Source organism: Bombus huntii, chromosome 16 (genome assembly GCF_024542735.1).
Source record: "Bombus huntii isolate Logan2020A chromosome 16, iyBomHunt1.1, whole genome shotgun sequence".
NCBI lineage: Eukaryota > Metazoa > Arthropoda > Insecta > Hymenoptera > Apidae > Bombus > Bombus huntii.
The window spans coordinates 6290182-6307873 of NC_066253.1; the positions used below are offsets into that span (position 1 = coordinate 6290182).

At 32.6% G+C, this 17692-nt stretch overlaps 2 protein-coding genes and 2 long non-coding RNA genes across 8 annotated transcripts; 2 read left to right on the forward strand and 2 right to left on the reverse strand.

Annotated features, from left to right (window-relative positions):
• Positions 1–180: 180 nt before the first annotated feature.
• On the reverse strand, positions 181–2547 carry LOC126874222 (uncharacterized). Its single transcript, XR_007692685.1, has 3 exons — positions 2410–2547; positions 546–700; positions 181–458 (listed from the first exon to the last, which is right to left on the reverse strand). It is a non-coding gene; the product is annotated as an uncharacterized LOC126874222 (long non-coding RNA).
• On the forward strand, positions 2154–8146 carry LOC126874204 (elongation of very long chain fatty acids protein 6-like). Of its 4 annotated transcripts, none has more exons than XM_050635963.1 (3): positions 2154–2421; positions 4197–4591; positions 4932–5947. In XM_050635963.1, the coding sequence occupies exons 2-3, from the start codon at positions 4266–4268 to the stop codon at positions 5464–5466; spliced, it is 861 nt and encodes a 286-aa protein (XP_050491920.1). In that variant the 5' UTR covers positions 2154–2421; positions 4197–4265; the 3' UTR covers positions 5467–5947. The 4 variants fall into 4 exon arrangements, with proteins under 4 accessions (XP_050491920.1, XP_050491921.1, XP_050491919.1 ...); XM_050635964.1 differs by lacking the exon at positions 2154–2421 and adding an exon at positions 6211–8146 and having other exon boundaries at positions 2565–4591; positions 4932–5338; XM_050635962.1 differs by lacking the exon at positions 2154–2421 and adding an exon at positions 2574–3636 and having other exon boundaries at positions 3710–4591.
• Positions 8147–9852: 1706 nt separating this feature from the next.
• On the reverse strand, positions 9853–11997 carry LOC126874221 (uncharacterized). 2 transcript variants are annotated; one of them, XR_007692684.1, is made up of 4 exons: positions 11849–11997; positions 10482–10736; positions 10212–10391; positions 9853–10097 (listed from the first exon to the last, which is right to left on the reverse strand). It is a non-coding gene; the product is annotated as an uncharacterized LOC126874221 (long non-coding RNA). The 2 variants fall into 2 exon arrangements; XR_007692683.1 differs by lacking the exon at positions 11849–11997 and adding an exon at positions 11622–11767.
• On the forward strand, positions 10026–11625 carry LOC126874201 (elongation of very long chain fatty acids protein 6-like). The gene is made up of 2 exons (XM_050635957.1): positions 10026–10366; positions 10493–11625. The coding sequence occupies exons 1-2, from the start codon at positions 10026–10028 to the stop codon at positions 11031–11033; spliced, it is 882 nt and encodes a 293-aa protein (XP_050491914.1). The 3' UTR covers positions 11034–11625.
• Positions 11998–17692: the final 5695 nt, after the last annotated feature.

Consider the following 17692-nt stretch of genomic DNA (forward strand, 5'->3'; position numbering starts at 1 on the left):
CTGAACAAAGAGGACAAATAAAAAACGATTAAAAAACCGAATTTTGAATCGATTATTTCTCAACTCACATATTTTATCATTTTAAATTATACATGAGAATGTTTGCTGAGTTGTGTCCATAATTAGTCATCGTTAGTGACGAACTCAAGTCCATGCATTACAAGTACGTCCAACATTAACTAAATATTCATATACTATATAATTATATATAATATACATATGTATAACATATACTTAAATTTTTACATATAATAACACAAACATTAATTGATTAAATTCGAATTTTCTACGGATATCCATATCTTCTAACCGACTATAGATTGCTTTTCCCACGTCGGTAATCGCTGCAGTCTTATAATATTATCAGCTTACATTACTATATTATATTTGAAAAGGAAGTTTACTTTCAAGTAGACGCGAATCGAAACAGAACAAATTCCAAAATCCCTACGAGTATTCTGAAAAATGAAAAGATAGCGTTTTAATTATAATATCATTTACAGAGTGATACAATTTGCAATTGGTATTTGTTATGTCATACGTACTTGATTATCACGGGAGGTACATAGTCTACGGAACTACGTAGTAGTTATCTACGGCAAGCGTTTTCCTTCTCTATTCACGAGAAAAATATTTTAGAAGCTCCATCAGTCCCAACCGACTTAAATATCAACAATACGTAATTTGTAGACAAGATTTTCTGAAAAATCGTAGAAACCATATCGTGAGTTTATGTAATTAGTATAATTGTATTTAACGTTAGCCAAACATCACAATTATTATAAGACATTTTAAATAGTAATATTTATGATATGAAAGTCGATAAGTTTAATTAGATAATTTTGATTAGGAATGACCATTATAAATGATTAAAATTTCTTTGTTTACTGGTAATGATTATCGATAACCCGAATTTCATTTTGGTTACTAATTTTTCATTACTGATAATCGGTATATATTCATTAGCAATATAAAAAGTAATTAATTATAAAACTTATATATTTTCTTAATCGAAAATTATGAAAATGTATGAAACAAACAATAAAATAAAAGATATTGATGTATAATACTAATACAAATGTCGATAAAAATATTACGATAAACTACGATATCTTTTATCCCATTATTTTGTTTCAAATATTTTCATACCGTTCTTTTGCGTAATAAAATATATGAGTTTTATGATTAAATTCTTTATGTTGTCAATGAATACTAATTTTATCAGTAATGTTAATAACAATTGACAATAGTCGAATGTAAAATAGTCGAATGTAACTAGAAAATGCTTTTGTGGTCGATACCGATTAACGGTAACTACAAAAAGATTCCGGTCATTTATATCGGTTATTAACGACTAAAATTAAATTTCCGTCATCGAGAATGGTTATCGATAACCAAAAATTAACGTGGTTATAATGATAATCAGAACGACTAAGAATTAATATTTCTTAGTTAACTCATTTTTTGAGAAGTTTCTCTGAAATTTACTAGTAACTGGCTTCCATTTAGATAAACATTATATTTGAATAATCTAGATAACTGATAAATATTAATTTATAGTCGTTCTGACTAAAATCTTCCTACTCTCTGCTTATCGTAAATAAAGAAAAATGCTGAATCGCGTGACTGTAAAATATTTCAACAATTTGATAGCGATCGATCTCGCCATAAATTTTTCAAACAATCAAATTATTAATATCGTGAACTTCGACAGTTCGAACAAGGCTATTACGAACGACAGAGTTGACGTAAATACTACGAATTTGATACGATTCCGCTGACACCCGGCAGAAAGAAAGAAAAAAGAAAAGAAAAAAAGAAAATTCGTTGATGTACTTTTTTAACATATTAGCTATCATTCCATGGAATGTAAAAATTCGAAATGTTGAACTTCTTCTTGTGCGAAGCATTTACGTGAGATTACCGTTTGTGTATCGTGAGACGCAACAAGTTACATACTTCCGCAGTGCGGAATTGCAATTCACTCGAAACGCATCATTTCCGAATTACATCTGAAAATCAGATACAGGTGACACTGCGCAGCTACGTACAACGGCGTGCGGAAAAGAAAAAAAAAGAGAGAGAAGCCTGGCAGAATACGGAGCGAGTAAGAATTATTTGTTTCATTTTGCTTAAATGCACACTGTTTACACTTGGCAAACATACCTAAGCTTCGTAATGTAGCAATTTCTATTGCCGTTAAATACACTTGCACTTCACTGACAATGAGACAGAAATCCATAGTTGATTTTTTCTAAAATGTTTTATGAACATGCTTTATCACACGATTTTCACTTATTCGTCAAGTACATGACTACAACTATGATAACACATGCCACGGCCAGCATATGCGTGATATCTACGTGAGACAATTAGTAAAATAAGCGGAAGCATTCTCTTGCTCCTCACCACTCCTGCTAGGTAGGTAGAACTCCTTTCAATAGTACGATAGATGAATACGCGTCACTGTCCTTTGATGCACAAATGTGGTCCAAATTTTGACATCGCTTATTCAATAAGAAGACGAATTGTAGTTTTTAATAGAAGGGTATATGTATATCGAAATAGATAATACGGTTTTATACAGGTTTTCCTATGACGTAAATTATCATTTGTTTTTCTAAGTAAATAAATTACAAATAAATAATTCGTCTTGCTTCCTTGCACGGACTCTCTTCAAGTCGTTTTATTTAAATACAAGTAAAATAAGTAATTATTCGTACGCTGTGGCTTCAAAAATGGTTAGGGGTTAAAACGCACGTGACTTGAGACACCCCTGAAAGGGATGGCTTAGGAATGCAAGATAGGTAAGTACGGTTCCAAGTTCATATCAAAATCAACATCCTGCAAAAGGCGAAAGGATTCCAGTGACGTCTGCTCGTGAACCGAATGCTGCAAAACAGCATAACGAAACATTAAAATTCAATCAGTAAGTAATAAACTGTTTTAAAAAGCGTACGACTTGCATAATTTAGTTATTATATAATACGCATGATATTTCAAAGACGTTTTGGTCAAAAATATTAGGCTATCGTAAAATAAGAAGCTCTAACAAAGATATTCAACAATTATAATATGTTCTTTCACAAAATCGAAAAATATAAAACAACATAACGTTGTAAAGAGATAATCAATAAGGACACGTAGATATACATAATGACAGGAAAATACCGAATGCTTTATTTTCTAACATTTCTAAGATAGGTCATTATTTTTTGAAAAACAGTTTTTTTTTAATCTAGGTTTAAGTTTTTCTGTATTTCCTGTTTAACAAAAATGTATTAATATTTATTTGACATTGACATTTATTTGAAAATGTCATCTGTCAGATATCCTTTACTCTTATATGAAGCGGAAACTTACTAATCTTTTTCAGCTAATAACAATATTTCGTTTAGTTATTTACAGTTGTATAAGAATTGATTTATTATTCTATTATCTTAATGATTGTCAATTTATTTGGATAGTAAGGTGGAAAGATCAATATGCACGTGTGCATGAATGTTATTTATTAATATAGTTTAGTAAATATAAGCTTAGTAGCAAACAAAAAATTCCATAATTCGTTCACTTGTCGCTACATTTTAATGATGGTTCTACACGAATAAAAATTGTTAAAGGCGAAAGCGAAATGAGGTTAGTTTCACTAAGAACACGTGGTAATGACAAGGAAAAGATTGAACTTAAAATTGATGAAAACTGATTACAGAGGGCAGAGACTAACCAGTAAAAAATGATACAATACTATATAAAGCAACAATTCCTGATACAAAGCAAATGCTACTAGATATTTCAAATACAGGGAAAACCACAAGTTCCATATATTTAAGATATTAATGCAACAATTCTATTAAACAAATTAATTTTCCAAATAGACGGTTCAACTGAAGTATTATTATAAATGAGCTTGCATCTTTAGAATAAAAAATGAGAAAAGTAGTCAAAGGAAGAAAGTATATGCTAAGTAACAATACACTACAACTAGAAGAAGCTGAAGAATATAGAACCAGAATAGGAAAGGACAATAATATAGTTCTAAGATAACTAATGACTCGAGCAAACTTGAGAAACGATGTAGAAATATTGTTTCCAAAAAGTCATTGTGGAAAGTCAAAATGGAAATACTTATTATACTTATTGATACTTTATAATAATATTTAACAAAAATATCATCAATTGTCTCTCTTTCTTTTCAGCTGACTTGTACCAGAGGCGAAAGGCAATACCTTCTCTATAGTCAGAAGATAGAAAACAGATACCCCAAGATGGGCAACGCAGATTATATGCAGCTTACTATACCTAATTACTCATATGTTTTCAACTTTGAAAAAACTTACTCTTACACAAATTCTCTAACATGGAGTAGAAGCCATTACCCAAATTGTTTCTTATATTGTGGGATCTACGCTGTCATAATCTTTGGTGGGAAACATTACATGTCAAATAGACCAAAGTTTAACCTGAGAAGCAAACTTGCTTTGTGGAGTGCAATGCTTGCATTATTCTCCATTATGGGATTTCTTAGGACAGCACCAGAAATGTTTCATACGTTAAGGCATCATGGATTTTACTATAGTATTTGTTCACCTAGGTAATTTCATTTTCCCATTTTAATTTTTAAGATATTTTCAGATGACTAACAAGTTTCAAAGTTAATTAAGAAATAACTTTGTATATTTATGTCTTAAATATATTATTCAAATAAAAATTGTTTATTTTCAATTCATTTTATCAATTTATTTCTTTTTATTAGATTTATCTTATTACATAAATATTCTATATCCCTACTATTTTAAAAACTAAATGTTGGGTATTTGTCTATGTTATAGTCTGATAAATTTTGAGACATATAACACATAATATTATTTTATATAACAACAATATTTCTAAAATGCTAAAAACGTAATTACATATATTATTATTTTTTACAGCTACCTTACACAAGACCACGTTTCTGGTTTTTGGACATTCTTGTTTATCTTATCAAAAATTGCTGAACTCGGAGACACAATATTCATCGTGTTACGAAAGCAACCGTTAATCTTTCTACACTGGTACCATCACATAACAGTTCTTCTTTATTCGTGGTTATGTTATATAGAAACTACAGCAACAGGCAGATGGTACACCGTAATGAATTACTTCGTCCATTCATGGATGTACTCTTATTATGCTTTAAAAGCAATGCAATTCAGCCCGCCAAAATGGGTTGCCATGCTTATCACTACGTTACAACTGGTACAAATGGTTGCCGGTTGCGCTGTAACTGCTATGAGTCACTATTACGTAGCAAGTGGACGAGATGATTGCCACGTTCAGCTTTACAACGCCAAGCTTGGTATGCTGATGTACATCAGCTATTTCATTCTCTTCTCTATATTCTTTAAGAATAGTTATTTGTCTGGCAAACATACGAAGAACGTCGGAAAAAAAGATTATGCTAACGACAAGCTCAAGGCTAACTAAAATAGCATTTTTTCAAGAACGCTTTTCAATGGCAGTTTATGAAAATACCTTCTTACGAGAAACGCTGTTCGATTGATTATCATGTAGATATAATCATGTGGTTTTTTTATATAATTTGAAAGAATGCACTAAAAAGCCCACCGAGATATTTAAAAAAAAAAACGTTATTCATAATTAGTTCAGGAGCAGGACTACTTTTATGAAAAACAATCGACGAACTTCGGTTCGGAATTTAATATGAATTTTTATTAAATTTAATATAACATAATATCGATTGAAGTGTTCCTCGTCAGAATCTTTTATGAAGACATAGAAACGCATTTCAAGATAACTTTTGAAAATTTTGTTCTAGTCTTCGTTAGCATAGTCTTAAAAAGTGGCTATGGTAGAATGCTCAAATAGAATAGAAAATATTAGAAATTTTACGATAATCTCAAATGCTGCGCATATTGAATCTAGCAATAAATTATATGATGTCTAACGCCTCGTTTACATTAATTTAATCTCGAAACCTCTTTATTTCCATATTTCACTATCGTTTACTCGATTTGAGATATTCTTTTGAATTCCTACTATCATGCTTCTTTTATTAGTTAAGTCGCTTGACTTCGAATAATTTTGAATACCTTACTAATGTAAACTTGTTTTTACTCTTGACTAGAAGTGTACTTTCAAGCCTCAAGCAAGCGTACACGCTATTTAGTTCATTAGGTTTTTATTTACGATAAGTACTTCTCTATTCAGGAAATAACACATAAAAATGCACAAGACAGTTCGCATAGTTTATAATTTTCACAATATTATTATGAGCAATAGAGTCAACATGGATACTGAAACTTTGATGCGATTCTATTGACAAAAGAAAATGGCAATTCTCTGTTAAATCACGAGACAAGTACATATATTTATATGTAAGTATACCATTAATTTTGCAATAATAAATGCAATCTTATTTGTTACATGTGTAGCCATTGTGTTGGCTATGCCAATTAAACATGGCCGGCGTAATTTCTTTGAACATTCTTAGAAGCTTTTTCTTGGCTTCACTATTTTCCTCTAATATTCGTCCGAAAAAAATTTCGTCCAATTTTTGTTCAAAGTATTAATTTTTTTAAACGTATCGTCGAAGAATATTATACAGTAGGCGAATATTAATCTTATAGTCATTAACTCAATATTATGTATAATATTCTGTTTAAAACAAATTCTATACATAGTTGTATAATTTAAATGTATGTATATAGATATAGACTTTCTATACAGGGTGCTTCATAAATAAGTGATCAAACTCTGTCATATTTTATCCTCCATAAAAGTGAAAAAAAAAAAAAAATTATACAATATACACACAGATCCAAAAATTGATTAAAACTATTCCTTTCCGAAATATGAATATTTCCTGTTTATGATAGTATGTATTAGAAATGCTTTAAGAAATTGCTGAAACTAATTTCAATACTAACACAACACTACAGACGTTCGTCCACTGGATATTAGAATTCATTATCCTGATAATTGCATATTTAGGAGATGTTGATCAATTATTTTATTCCGATCTTGAAATAATAGTTCCATTTACTTCGAATAAAGATAAGCTTGAGATGTTTCTAATAAATGATGTAAGCTACAATGTTATTTAATTTATTACATTTTCTAGATGCCCAGAAGGACTTTACACATCGAGATGAACTTATAGGAAAGCTACTTTCTTTACTTTCGGTGATTTTTTAAAGGTCAACATATTCAACGAGTTTCTCCTATACATATAACCGGCAGTCTTGAATCTTGACATAGTTTCAACAATTAAAAATACTACGCTGCCGAAAGATTGTAGTACCCGAAAAATTGACACATGGCGCCCAAGCTAATGCCACCAACCTTATGCGCGCTTCGTATGAAAGCGTATGATGTATCGTCTACAGGAATCATCTCATCAAATTTTTTTACGACCAGTTTGCATTCGCAAACTGAAACGTATATGAAACTGATAGATATGTATAATGTATAATCATATTATACAGGGTGATAGGTAACTGGTGGTACAAGCGGAAAGGGGGTGATTCTACGCGAAAAAAGAAGTCGAAAATATAGAATAACAATTTTTCGTTCGGGGCTTTGTTTTCGAGAAAATCGACTTTGAATTTTCGCTCGGTACGCGTCGTACTTTATCACGTCTCGTTGCAAACCGCCGTGTAGCAGGCAACCGATACCAACGCGTACGCTTACTGTTTCTTATAAATTTCTTACGAATATCTTGGAAATTAGAACCATCCGTAGGGAAAAGTCATTCAAAATCATACTGCCGGTAACATATTAAACAATGATTGAAATCATTCTAATTTAAAAAATCATGAAGATGAAAAATTGTCATTAACACTTAGCCAACCGAATAGGGAGATCTCCCCTCTGTAAAGTACATCGCTGCGTGACCGAACAGGGAGATCTGCCTTTTTGACTTTTTTTTTTGTTATTATCAGTTATTGTTTATCTGGAATTGTTCCCAATTAATTGCGCCACTTTTTCTGCTTTTATAATGTACAGCATATAATAAAATACAGCGATCTAGTGGTGTTAAAATTAATTCAAATATTACACTATCGGTTATGACTAAATGAAGTTATAATCGAACGATACCACATTGTAAAAAGATATTAAAATGCATTATGAATTTTTAATTACATCTTCGAGTCGCGTTATTTATCTCTAGTCATCTTTAATGTTTGTAATTTTACCTATATTTTTGTATACTTCTAATGTATACTTTCAATTTGATAGTTTGTATAAACAATATGTGAAATGGTTAAATAACATCATTACCGCAAAATATAATTGACCACTTAAATAATTTTTAGACTCTTTTGTTTTTTAAGTAGTGAATATTAGTCCTCGATGTTTGGAAAGATGTACAGTGAACCCCGTGGCGCGTGCGGTTGGCTAAGTATTAACACAATGAAAGACATTAATTGCAATAAATATACATTAATTATACGTCGTCATAGTATCATTGGTTTATATTCATTACAGTCAGAGAAGTCCAAGGTCAAAACTAATTATGTAGGAAAGATAATGAGATGTAAATAGTTACTATAAATATATAAATGGATACTATTCTTTAGAATCTCTTCTTGTTCGTAGAATCTCGGATATTGTTAAATCTGAAGAAGTTCAAATTCAAAATAAATACACTTATGTAAACAACATTTCAAAAAATGGACTAGTCTACAACGTATAGATAAAGTTAATATATTTTCGTCACTTTTTGTTATTGAATGTTGATCCATTTTTAAGAAAATTCACCTGTGTTCTAAGCTCAAAGAATTATACAAAATACGGATAAATTGGAATTTTGATTTTCAGCGTAAAAATAAAAATGAAATTATTGTCTAAAGTCATTTAATAAAATTCTTAAAGATCATTGGAACATTCCTTTCAAAAATTCACCGTAGTAGAAACTACATTTAAGAAATCTACATTGTCGTTTGATAAAAAATATGATGTAGTATGTACTAAAGTCATTATAACATGTTAAAATGATAGATATACATAAAAAGCCATGGGTAAGCAAATTCTTCGATCCAACGTACATATCCAATAAGCCTGTTATGTGAGAATATATCACATGTATACATTCATATTTATTAATTCAGTATCAGGAGTGGGAACTTTACGGCCAAGTAGCAATGATTTTTATAAATTGGTCTTCAGTCTTATTTTTCTGGTTACAGAAAGAACAAGAATTCAGCGGAAATTCAATCGTTTATCGAATTAATTGTTTTTACTGGATACAAGAGATATTAACGTTGGAATCGACTAAGTTGGATTTTCCATCGTACAAGAAGAATTTTGTTCTGTGATATACGTTGGTATTAACACTCAAATATATTATATATTTTGTATACACAGCGGCTCGTGAAAGTGTTTGAGTATTTTAAAAAATATTTTCAAATCTCATTAGCCCTGTAACGAGATACAACTAACGTAATTGTATCGGTGAAATTGAAACGTATCTGAAGATGTATATAGAGATTAAGAGATATTCATCGAAGAATACACTACATAAAAATCACCAAACAGTCAATTTGAACAGACAATTAGTATTAGCAGAGTTGTGCAAAAACTAAGTACACAACATTTAAAAAAATTAACTGGTCTACAATATATAGATAAAGTTAACATATTTTCGTCAATTTTTGTTATTGAATGTTGTGACCCATTATAGTATAGTCCAGATAGTTTATCATTTTTCCGCTAATGAGATAATATAATTTAAGAATAAGTTTGTTATCGGATCTATTAAAGATAAGGCGCAATTTTGTGACACGAGTACTAAAAAGCATAATTGGATAACGTGCAATTCGCCATATACGTTTACACCAAACCACGGAATAATTTATAAGTAACTATATTATACGCTACTACATAAATACATAAAACAATTATTCATATTCGTCAGAATATAAATTACACCGTATCCGATGTACTCTTCTTCTTTTTCAATAGATTGGCAACAGAGATAAAAATCTTGGATAGAAAAGGCAAATCCCGGGACGAGCGTTAAAATGGATTATAAGATGAAGGAGAATATGAGCTACATGCAGATGTCTCTACCTAATTACTCGTACGTCTTGAACCTGGAAAAAAATTTTATTTATTGGGATACCGTGACGCCAATGAATGATCATTTGCCATACTGCATCGTATATTGTGCTATCTACGTCATTCTAGTTTTTTCTGGGAAGTATTACCTATCAGATAAGCCAAAGTTCGACCTAAGACGTTGGCTTACTTTATGGAGTTTGATGCTTGCGACGTTCTCCATCTTTGGCTTTCTTCGAATGGGATCAGAGATGTTCCACACTTTAAGCAATTATGGGTTTTACTATAGCGTTTGTGTTCCAAAGTAATTTCACTTTAATACTTTATTCCTGAAAATATTTTCAGTATAAGAATAATATCCTATTACATATTATCGTACATATTTCCAGAATATTCATTCACTGCAGAAACGTAATTACTTGCTTTTCAGTTTCCTTACGCGAGACCCCGTTGCAGCATTTTGGACGTTCTCGTTTACATTGTCGAAGATAGTAGAACTCGGTGACACAGCCTTCATCGTGTTACGAAAGCAACCATTAATATTCCTACACTGGTATCACCATATAACTGTTCTTCTTTATACATGGTACTCTTATGGGGAAACTTCAGCGACTGGCAGATGGTTCACTACGATGAACCTCTTCGTTCACTCGTGGATGTACTCTTATTACGCTCTGAAAGCAATGAGATTCAGTCTACCAAAATGGATAGCCATAACAATCACTATGCTACAATTGTTGCAAATGGTTATAGGTTGCGTTATAGTCTTTGCGGCTTACTACTACATGCAAATCAACGAATGTAACGTTACACTTTCCAACATCAAATTTTCGTTGCTAATGTACTTCAGCTATTTCATTCTATTCGCTAGATTCTTCCAGCAGGCTTATCTATCTAACGAATCTGGAGACAAAGCTAAAAAGGCATATGCCAATAAAACATCAAGCAATGACAAGGTCAAGATAAAATGAAAGACCAAAGTTTTGGAAAACTTTTTGGTAGTCTTCAAAGGCTTTTTTGAAAACACAGAGATGCGATTTAAGAAATGTCACTTAGAAATATGTAGCTTTTACGAGTCTTTCTTAACTGAAAGACGTAAAAGATGTTTGTGATAAATGAAAATGCATAATATTAGTGATAAGTATTAGTTGCACATTTAATTTAGCAATCAATTTTATGATGACTAGTTTAGCAGGATCAGCGTTACATGTATTATCAATGAATTAACAAGGAGCTCCTTGAAATCCAAAAGCATCTTTTGACGAATTTTTATGAAGTTTCTGACAAAAGAGTTCGCGAGTATAGAAATATTTAGAAATGTAACATTTCAAAAATCAATAATTGTGAAAAATATCATCGACTTTTTATCAGAAAAGTTTCGAATTGTTATTTTTCTATAGCGAAGAATATTAATTATTATTAATACTTCACGAACTAAAGATAAATTTAAGATTTCAGTATTCTAAAATTTCATGAGCAAATCTGAGATAATGTATACGCTTGTTCGAATGAAAATTTCAAATGACAGTGCTTGCGCATAAAGAATTCTCATTGTGTACTATTTTGTACAATCCAATTGCCGAATCGTGTTACAGCGAATTGTAAGAGTTTGCGTTTGTATTATATCTTTTGCATTATATTGAGACAAGATATTTACGCCGGATGACTACTGCTTTTATCTTGCAATTTAAGGGAAAAGAGATCAATGGACTAAATTATCAGATATTGCACATGTTCTTGCAGCACAACTGTTGAAAGATGCGAAGTTTGAGGATTGCCAACTCACAAGGGAATTTTGATTAATTTTCAAATGTCAATATCTAATAAACAAAATTCCAAACGTAATGATCTTTGTCCACCATTTTCGTCGTATTTTCGTTTGTAGAAGTACATATCACTTAAGTTTTAGGCTATTTTGATTTCGTTACCCTGCATATGTCATTGTTCTTTCTCGGTGGAATCGTGCATCCTAACCAATACTTGATATGTAACGCATGAAAATTTTTATAAATACATGAAATTTCATTAGCACTGTAATAAAACACGACTACCGTGATTACAATAGAAAAATTTGAAACCTATTGTAATATCGTAAAGTAATTTAAATTAGAGGTCGGTTGAAATTAGAAAAAACCGTGTGCGTCGTCCTTCTGTGGTTCGTTTACATTTAAGAGCGCCTATGCGACTAAAGTCACCTAGTTCTTACAGAGATGTGAGAAAAACATCAAAGGACGTTAGATCAGAAGGACGGTTTCGTGTTTCACGGTGGGGCGACCGAAAGGTTAGAGTGTCGAGTCGAAAAGTGTGTGTGTTGCGAGAGTCAGAGTTGTCGAGAGAATTGATCGAGTTGCTAGAGAGAGGGGGGGGGGGAGAGAGAGAGAGACAGAATGTGTTAGAATCGTTGCGACGAGAGTGGCCAAATAACTGTAAAGTTATTTAATATAGATACGAGTATCGCATTTAGTTTCAGTTAAACAAACATCGTTTTCTGTCCAATTTATGTTTGTATATTTAATTCAATATTAATAAATTGTAAGTAATCGGAAAAAATTTATATCCTTAATTTTCACGATATTACACTATCCGAAAATGTATGTCAAATTTTGCAGGATATTCAAAGATTAAACATTATACCTTTCTTTTCTTTTTTTTTTTTTTTTGTACGTAGAGAAATCCTCATGAACACTCCGCTGTTGCTAATAATCGGGTAACAGCAGAGTAGTGTCGGACTCCTACCGACTAAAACCCCACGATGACCATCCTACGCGTATGACAGGAGTGCCCCAGGAATTATCTTCTGTTGTACCCCCCTTCCCGCGTCCTCTTGTTCGAGCCAGTCCTGAAATTCTCCGTCTGTTTAATTTGGCATTAGGGGGGGGGGGGGGGGACATTGCCCCTAGCGCTATCGCCCCCTCTAGTCGTGGTGCGTTGGGACGGCGATGAGGCGGCTCTAGGCCGCCTGACTGCCATCCTCCTCCATCGCTTCTACAATCGCCGAGGGGGTCAGTCTTTCTCCTATGACGTGCCGCAGGGTGTAGCGGGGCAGCTCCCACGCCGGACAGAGCTCCAGCGTGTGCTGAGCTGTGTCCCTGCCCTCCGCGGGGTATCAGGATTCCCCGTCTGGAATATTGAGAAAAACCCCGATACCCTAGTCCAGACTTTTACTATAGCTATACTTAAGTAATAAAAATAAGAAATAGTTTTAATGTTCCAATCTGGCTTTATGACGATGGGTTCGGGCTCGAAATGACATAGCGGGTCACTGGACGTAGCCACGGTCACGGGAGGGACGTGTACCTGACAGAGTTATGGAATGATTATATGGCTCTCCTTAAAAACAAAGATTGATCCGAGAGGTGGGGAGAGGAATATATAAGGACAGTTCCACTTGGACTACAAGTTAATTCATTCAGATAAGTTTTACTTATACGTTGAGTCATACGTGTATGACATCGCATTCGTCATCCCGTTGACCGTGGATTCGTTAACGAACCTGAGGCCATTGTCGCTAGCTTCGCGAGTGCCTAATCGCCGTGATTAACTGTCAAGATTGTAACAATCCCATTATTGCAGTAAACTACATTTGTGTTGTACCGCATCAATGACTAATTCCCGCGAAGATACATCTGACGCCCAAAACCTTACTCCCAGTGTTAATCCGACATATATTTACATCTTTGAATATGTATATATATTTATATTGAATATGTATATGTATTGGTATATGTATTTGTATGTATGTATGTAATATGTTTTCTCTATTTTTTTGCGATAATTTATAAAACATATGTCAAGATGCATCCTTGGCTTGTTGGGACAAGTATCGCAATTATAAGTTTTCTGTTCCTGTTAAAATTACACGGAGCTTTCCATTTAACCGAATTTCATCACAATTAGCAGTCGACGTCGAAGCTCGATCTCACGGTTGTCGAATATCTCCTCGTATTCGACCCACGGCGGGCCAACTAGCAGGGAGGATGGAAGGAAAAGCCGTACCACGATAATGGTAATAGTCACCGACTTCTGTCTTAAATTTATTATTACTACGATTATATTGCATATGCTATTACTATGCATCTAATTAATATCTAATAAATGTCATATAATATACATAGTTTTTTTTACTATTAAAAACCTTTGTAGGCTCTATAATTTTGCTTCTTCAATACAAAATTTAATAACATTGAAATGTTTCAATTATGAATAATATTTTGGACAAGATACTATTTACACATTATAGAGTGTTAACAATAACACAATATTTTAACGCATTAAAAAAATGTATAGTTTACTTCCGGATATACGCGACAAATATAAATTATTAAATATATAGGTACAGGTTTGATTTGGAAGTTATATTTTTGTTCAACTTTTTTGTTGGAGGTAATAATACATATTTAATAATGACTCATAATTGATATTTATTTAAACAACATTTTGCTTTACCAAATACTTTAAATAATTGGTGAAAAACTATGAAGAGTAGTTTATTTTAGCCACTTTACATTGTAATTGTATTCAGTTTACTTTACATTGAATAATCTCAATTTAGTTTATTCTTTTTATGTTCAACGATTTCATCGAAGGATAGCGTTAACTTCTCGATCGCAGCGTTCTCTAGTGTCTGTTTGTAAAAGCGACTTGTAAAGCACAATTTCCGAGATTGCTTTGTCAAGAGTTTTGTTAAAACCTAAACCTAAACCTAACCCTAAACCTAAACCTAAACCTAAACCTAATCCTAACTCTAACCTTAACCCTTACCCTCCCCCTGGAATGTCCAACCTATATATTCGATCGTATGTCAGACCAACATAGACAAATTCACATTATTTACATAGAACTGCGCCCACTTATCCTCAATAGCATAGTCACATTTTTCTCATAGCTTCAATCATACCTTTTTCTAGCTAAAATTGTACATTCTTTGGTGTAACCATACATAGCATCACGCACAAATGTCACTCGCGATTCTAATGCTCTGTAAATTATACACAATATATGTACAAGGAATATCAATCCAGGTGGCGTCTTATAATGGTCATTACGGACATACGATTTCTACGAAAAAGAGTCATTGTCATATTTTTGAAAAAGAAAGAACAGAATGCAAATGTGCATAGTATACACTGTGACAAGAACGAAAGAGCTGTACGCCTATCACATAGATTTATTCTTTGTGAAGAATACGAAATCTCAATAGCCTAAATATTTATTTTCTTATATTCGATAAAGGGATTTATAATATTATTTATCTTCTCATTTCATTCATTTCTTATGACAGTCACCGAGGGACGTATTAAGATGTGAAATTATAGACAAGCGAGAATTAAATATATTGCCAGTTTCTCTACGGACGTTATTGCTTGTCTAAAATTTGTATTTCGTTTTTGTATAACATTTTCGATTTTTTTAAATAATATCTGAAATTGGGTCGTTGACCCAATATATATATATATATATATATATATATATATATATATATATATATATATATGTAGTGTATGAAATTCACCTTCGTTCTTTCTTAATCCCAGACTTCTATACACTCAGTATTTTCTCCTCTTTTTCTATTGTCTTCTTTCTCATCAAGTAACAATGCTATTATAGCCGTTTCTTTAATAGTAAATTTCGATACTTTTGTAATATGGGCAATAGTGATTTCGTATGTTGCCGACGCATGGATAAGTCAACGTTGTTGTGCCGGTACTAAGCTGTTACATGAGTTATAATTGTGAATATATCGATGCCCGTCAGGCGTTGTGCTGCTAAGTGGCCGACATTTAATTCTGCACTGTACCGACAGAACCGTATCCGCGTGTCTTGCGGATTTCGCCCGTAACATATGCATATAGAAGTTAATATACAGTATAAATAATAGCCTTAAGCATATAGTTAGTGCTAAGGATGGACTGAATATTATAGCTTATTAATATGGTGAATAATTGACTGTCAAATACCTTCGTGGTTTTTACGAAGTGTACGTTTTCAATAAATATCTTGTAACTTCTACATATGCAAACCGTTTGATAATTGCACGAAAATCGGGACCTAAGTGTTGCAATTATGGAGATGCAGAAACGATCCTATTCCTCAAAACTCAGATCTTAGACATACCGAACGTAGAAAAGAACGTAAACACGAGTAAGAAACGAAGAAAAATCGTTTCTCAAAAATCAATATTTTCTATTTTTAATTTATGATCAATAAAATTTTTACCGATATATTTGTTACATCTTTCTGATTAAAACGAGACCAAACACGATATAATTTTGAGTATGTTTGCTTACTTGATAAACGATAATTAAATACATATCAATAAGTAAATGTAACTCAAATTATATCATGTTTGGTCTCGTTTCGATCAGAAAGATCTTACAAATACGTCGGTAAAAGTTTACTTTAAAACATTAAAAAAGTTGTAAATAAGAAGCTTTCGCTTTTGAACTACTAACTAGATACATTGTCTTAGCGATGTCTGACACAGGATCATGTTACACTACTTGATCTCGAACCTTCGCCTTATAGCGATAAGGACGACTGTGCAATTATGCAAAGGATCTTTTTTGTGTAGTTATCGAATGTTTCTACATTTTCAGATCCGTTTCAAAATTTACCATCGTAATCACCATAGTCGTGTCTCGTTACAGTACTAGTGAGATTTCAAAATATTTCGTATAATAAATGTTACGTCGGGCGACACTGTACCTAGACCAGGTCACACACCGCGGGCAAGATGGGAATCAGATGTTCGCTCGTCCTTACTGCGTACACTCAATAGTCTTAAGGACCCATGGTAAATCTCAGGAATTTGCTAGCTAAGGTCCTTCGGACCGAACAAGTATCTTTTTTTCTAAATTATTTTCTAAAGGGTTCTCAACGCGAGAATTGATTGTAATTTTAACAAATAAATAAAAAAAAAAAAAAAACCATAGTAAATCTCAGGAATTTGCTAGCTAAGGTCCTTCAGACCGAACAAGTATCTTTTTTTTCTAAATCATTTTCTAAAGGGTTCTCAACGCGAGAATTGATTGTAATTTTAACAAATAAATAAAAAAAAAACCATAGTAAATCTCAGGAATTTGCTAGCTAAGGTCCTTCAGACTGAACAAGTATCTTTTTTTCTAAATCATTTTCTAAAGGGTTCTCAACGCGAGAATTGATTGTAATTTTAACAAATAAATAAAAAAAAAATTTTTCTAAATATTATTATCTACTACGGCTTGACATGGGAAAGTTAGTTTTTCTCACGTACATGCTTCTCACTAGCAACCTTCTATGGAGGGCGGCTAAGACCCTTCCTAGTCCACCAACCTTCTTTTATCCAATCAGAAGCAATGTTTACTGCCCTCACTTTCCTAACCAAAAGTGTCATCAACAAATCCGATGGTCCCATGCGCTAGACTCACCCATCATTAGCTTTCCTCCGATACAGCATCGTCACTGTACTTTACTTATTCTTCAACGTTAGAATAGTCAACGTGTCAGTACCGGGTCAGTCTCCCTTATTGCTACGTCAACAAAACACTCTAAGAGCCTGCTCGATTACCAACGAATATCGTGCCAGTGTATCGCATCTCTATACGCCAAATCATTGTCTACGACGTATATCACAAGCAACGGTGTAACTTAA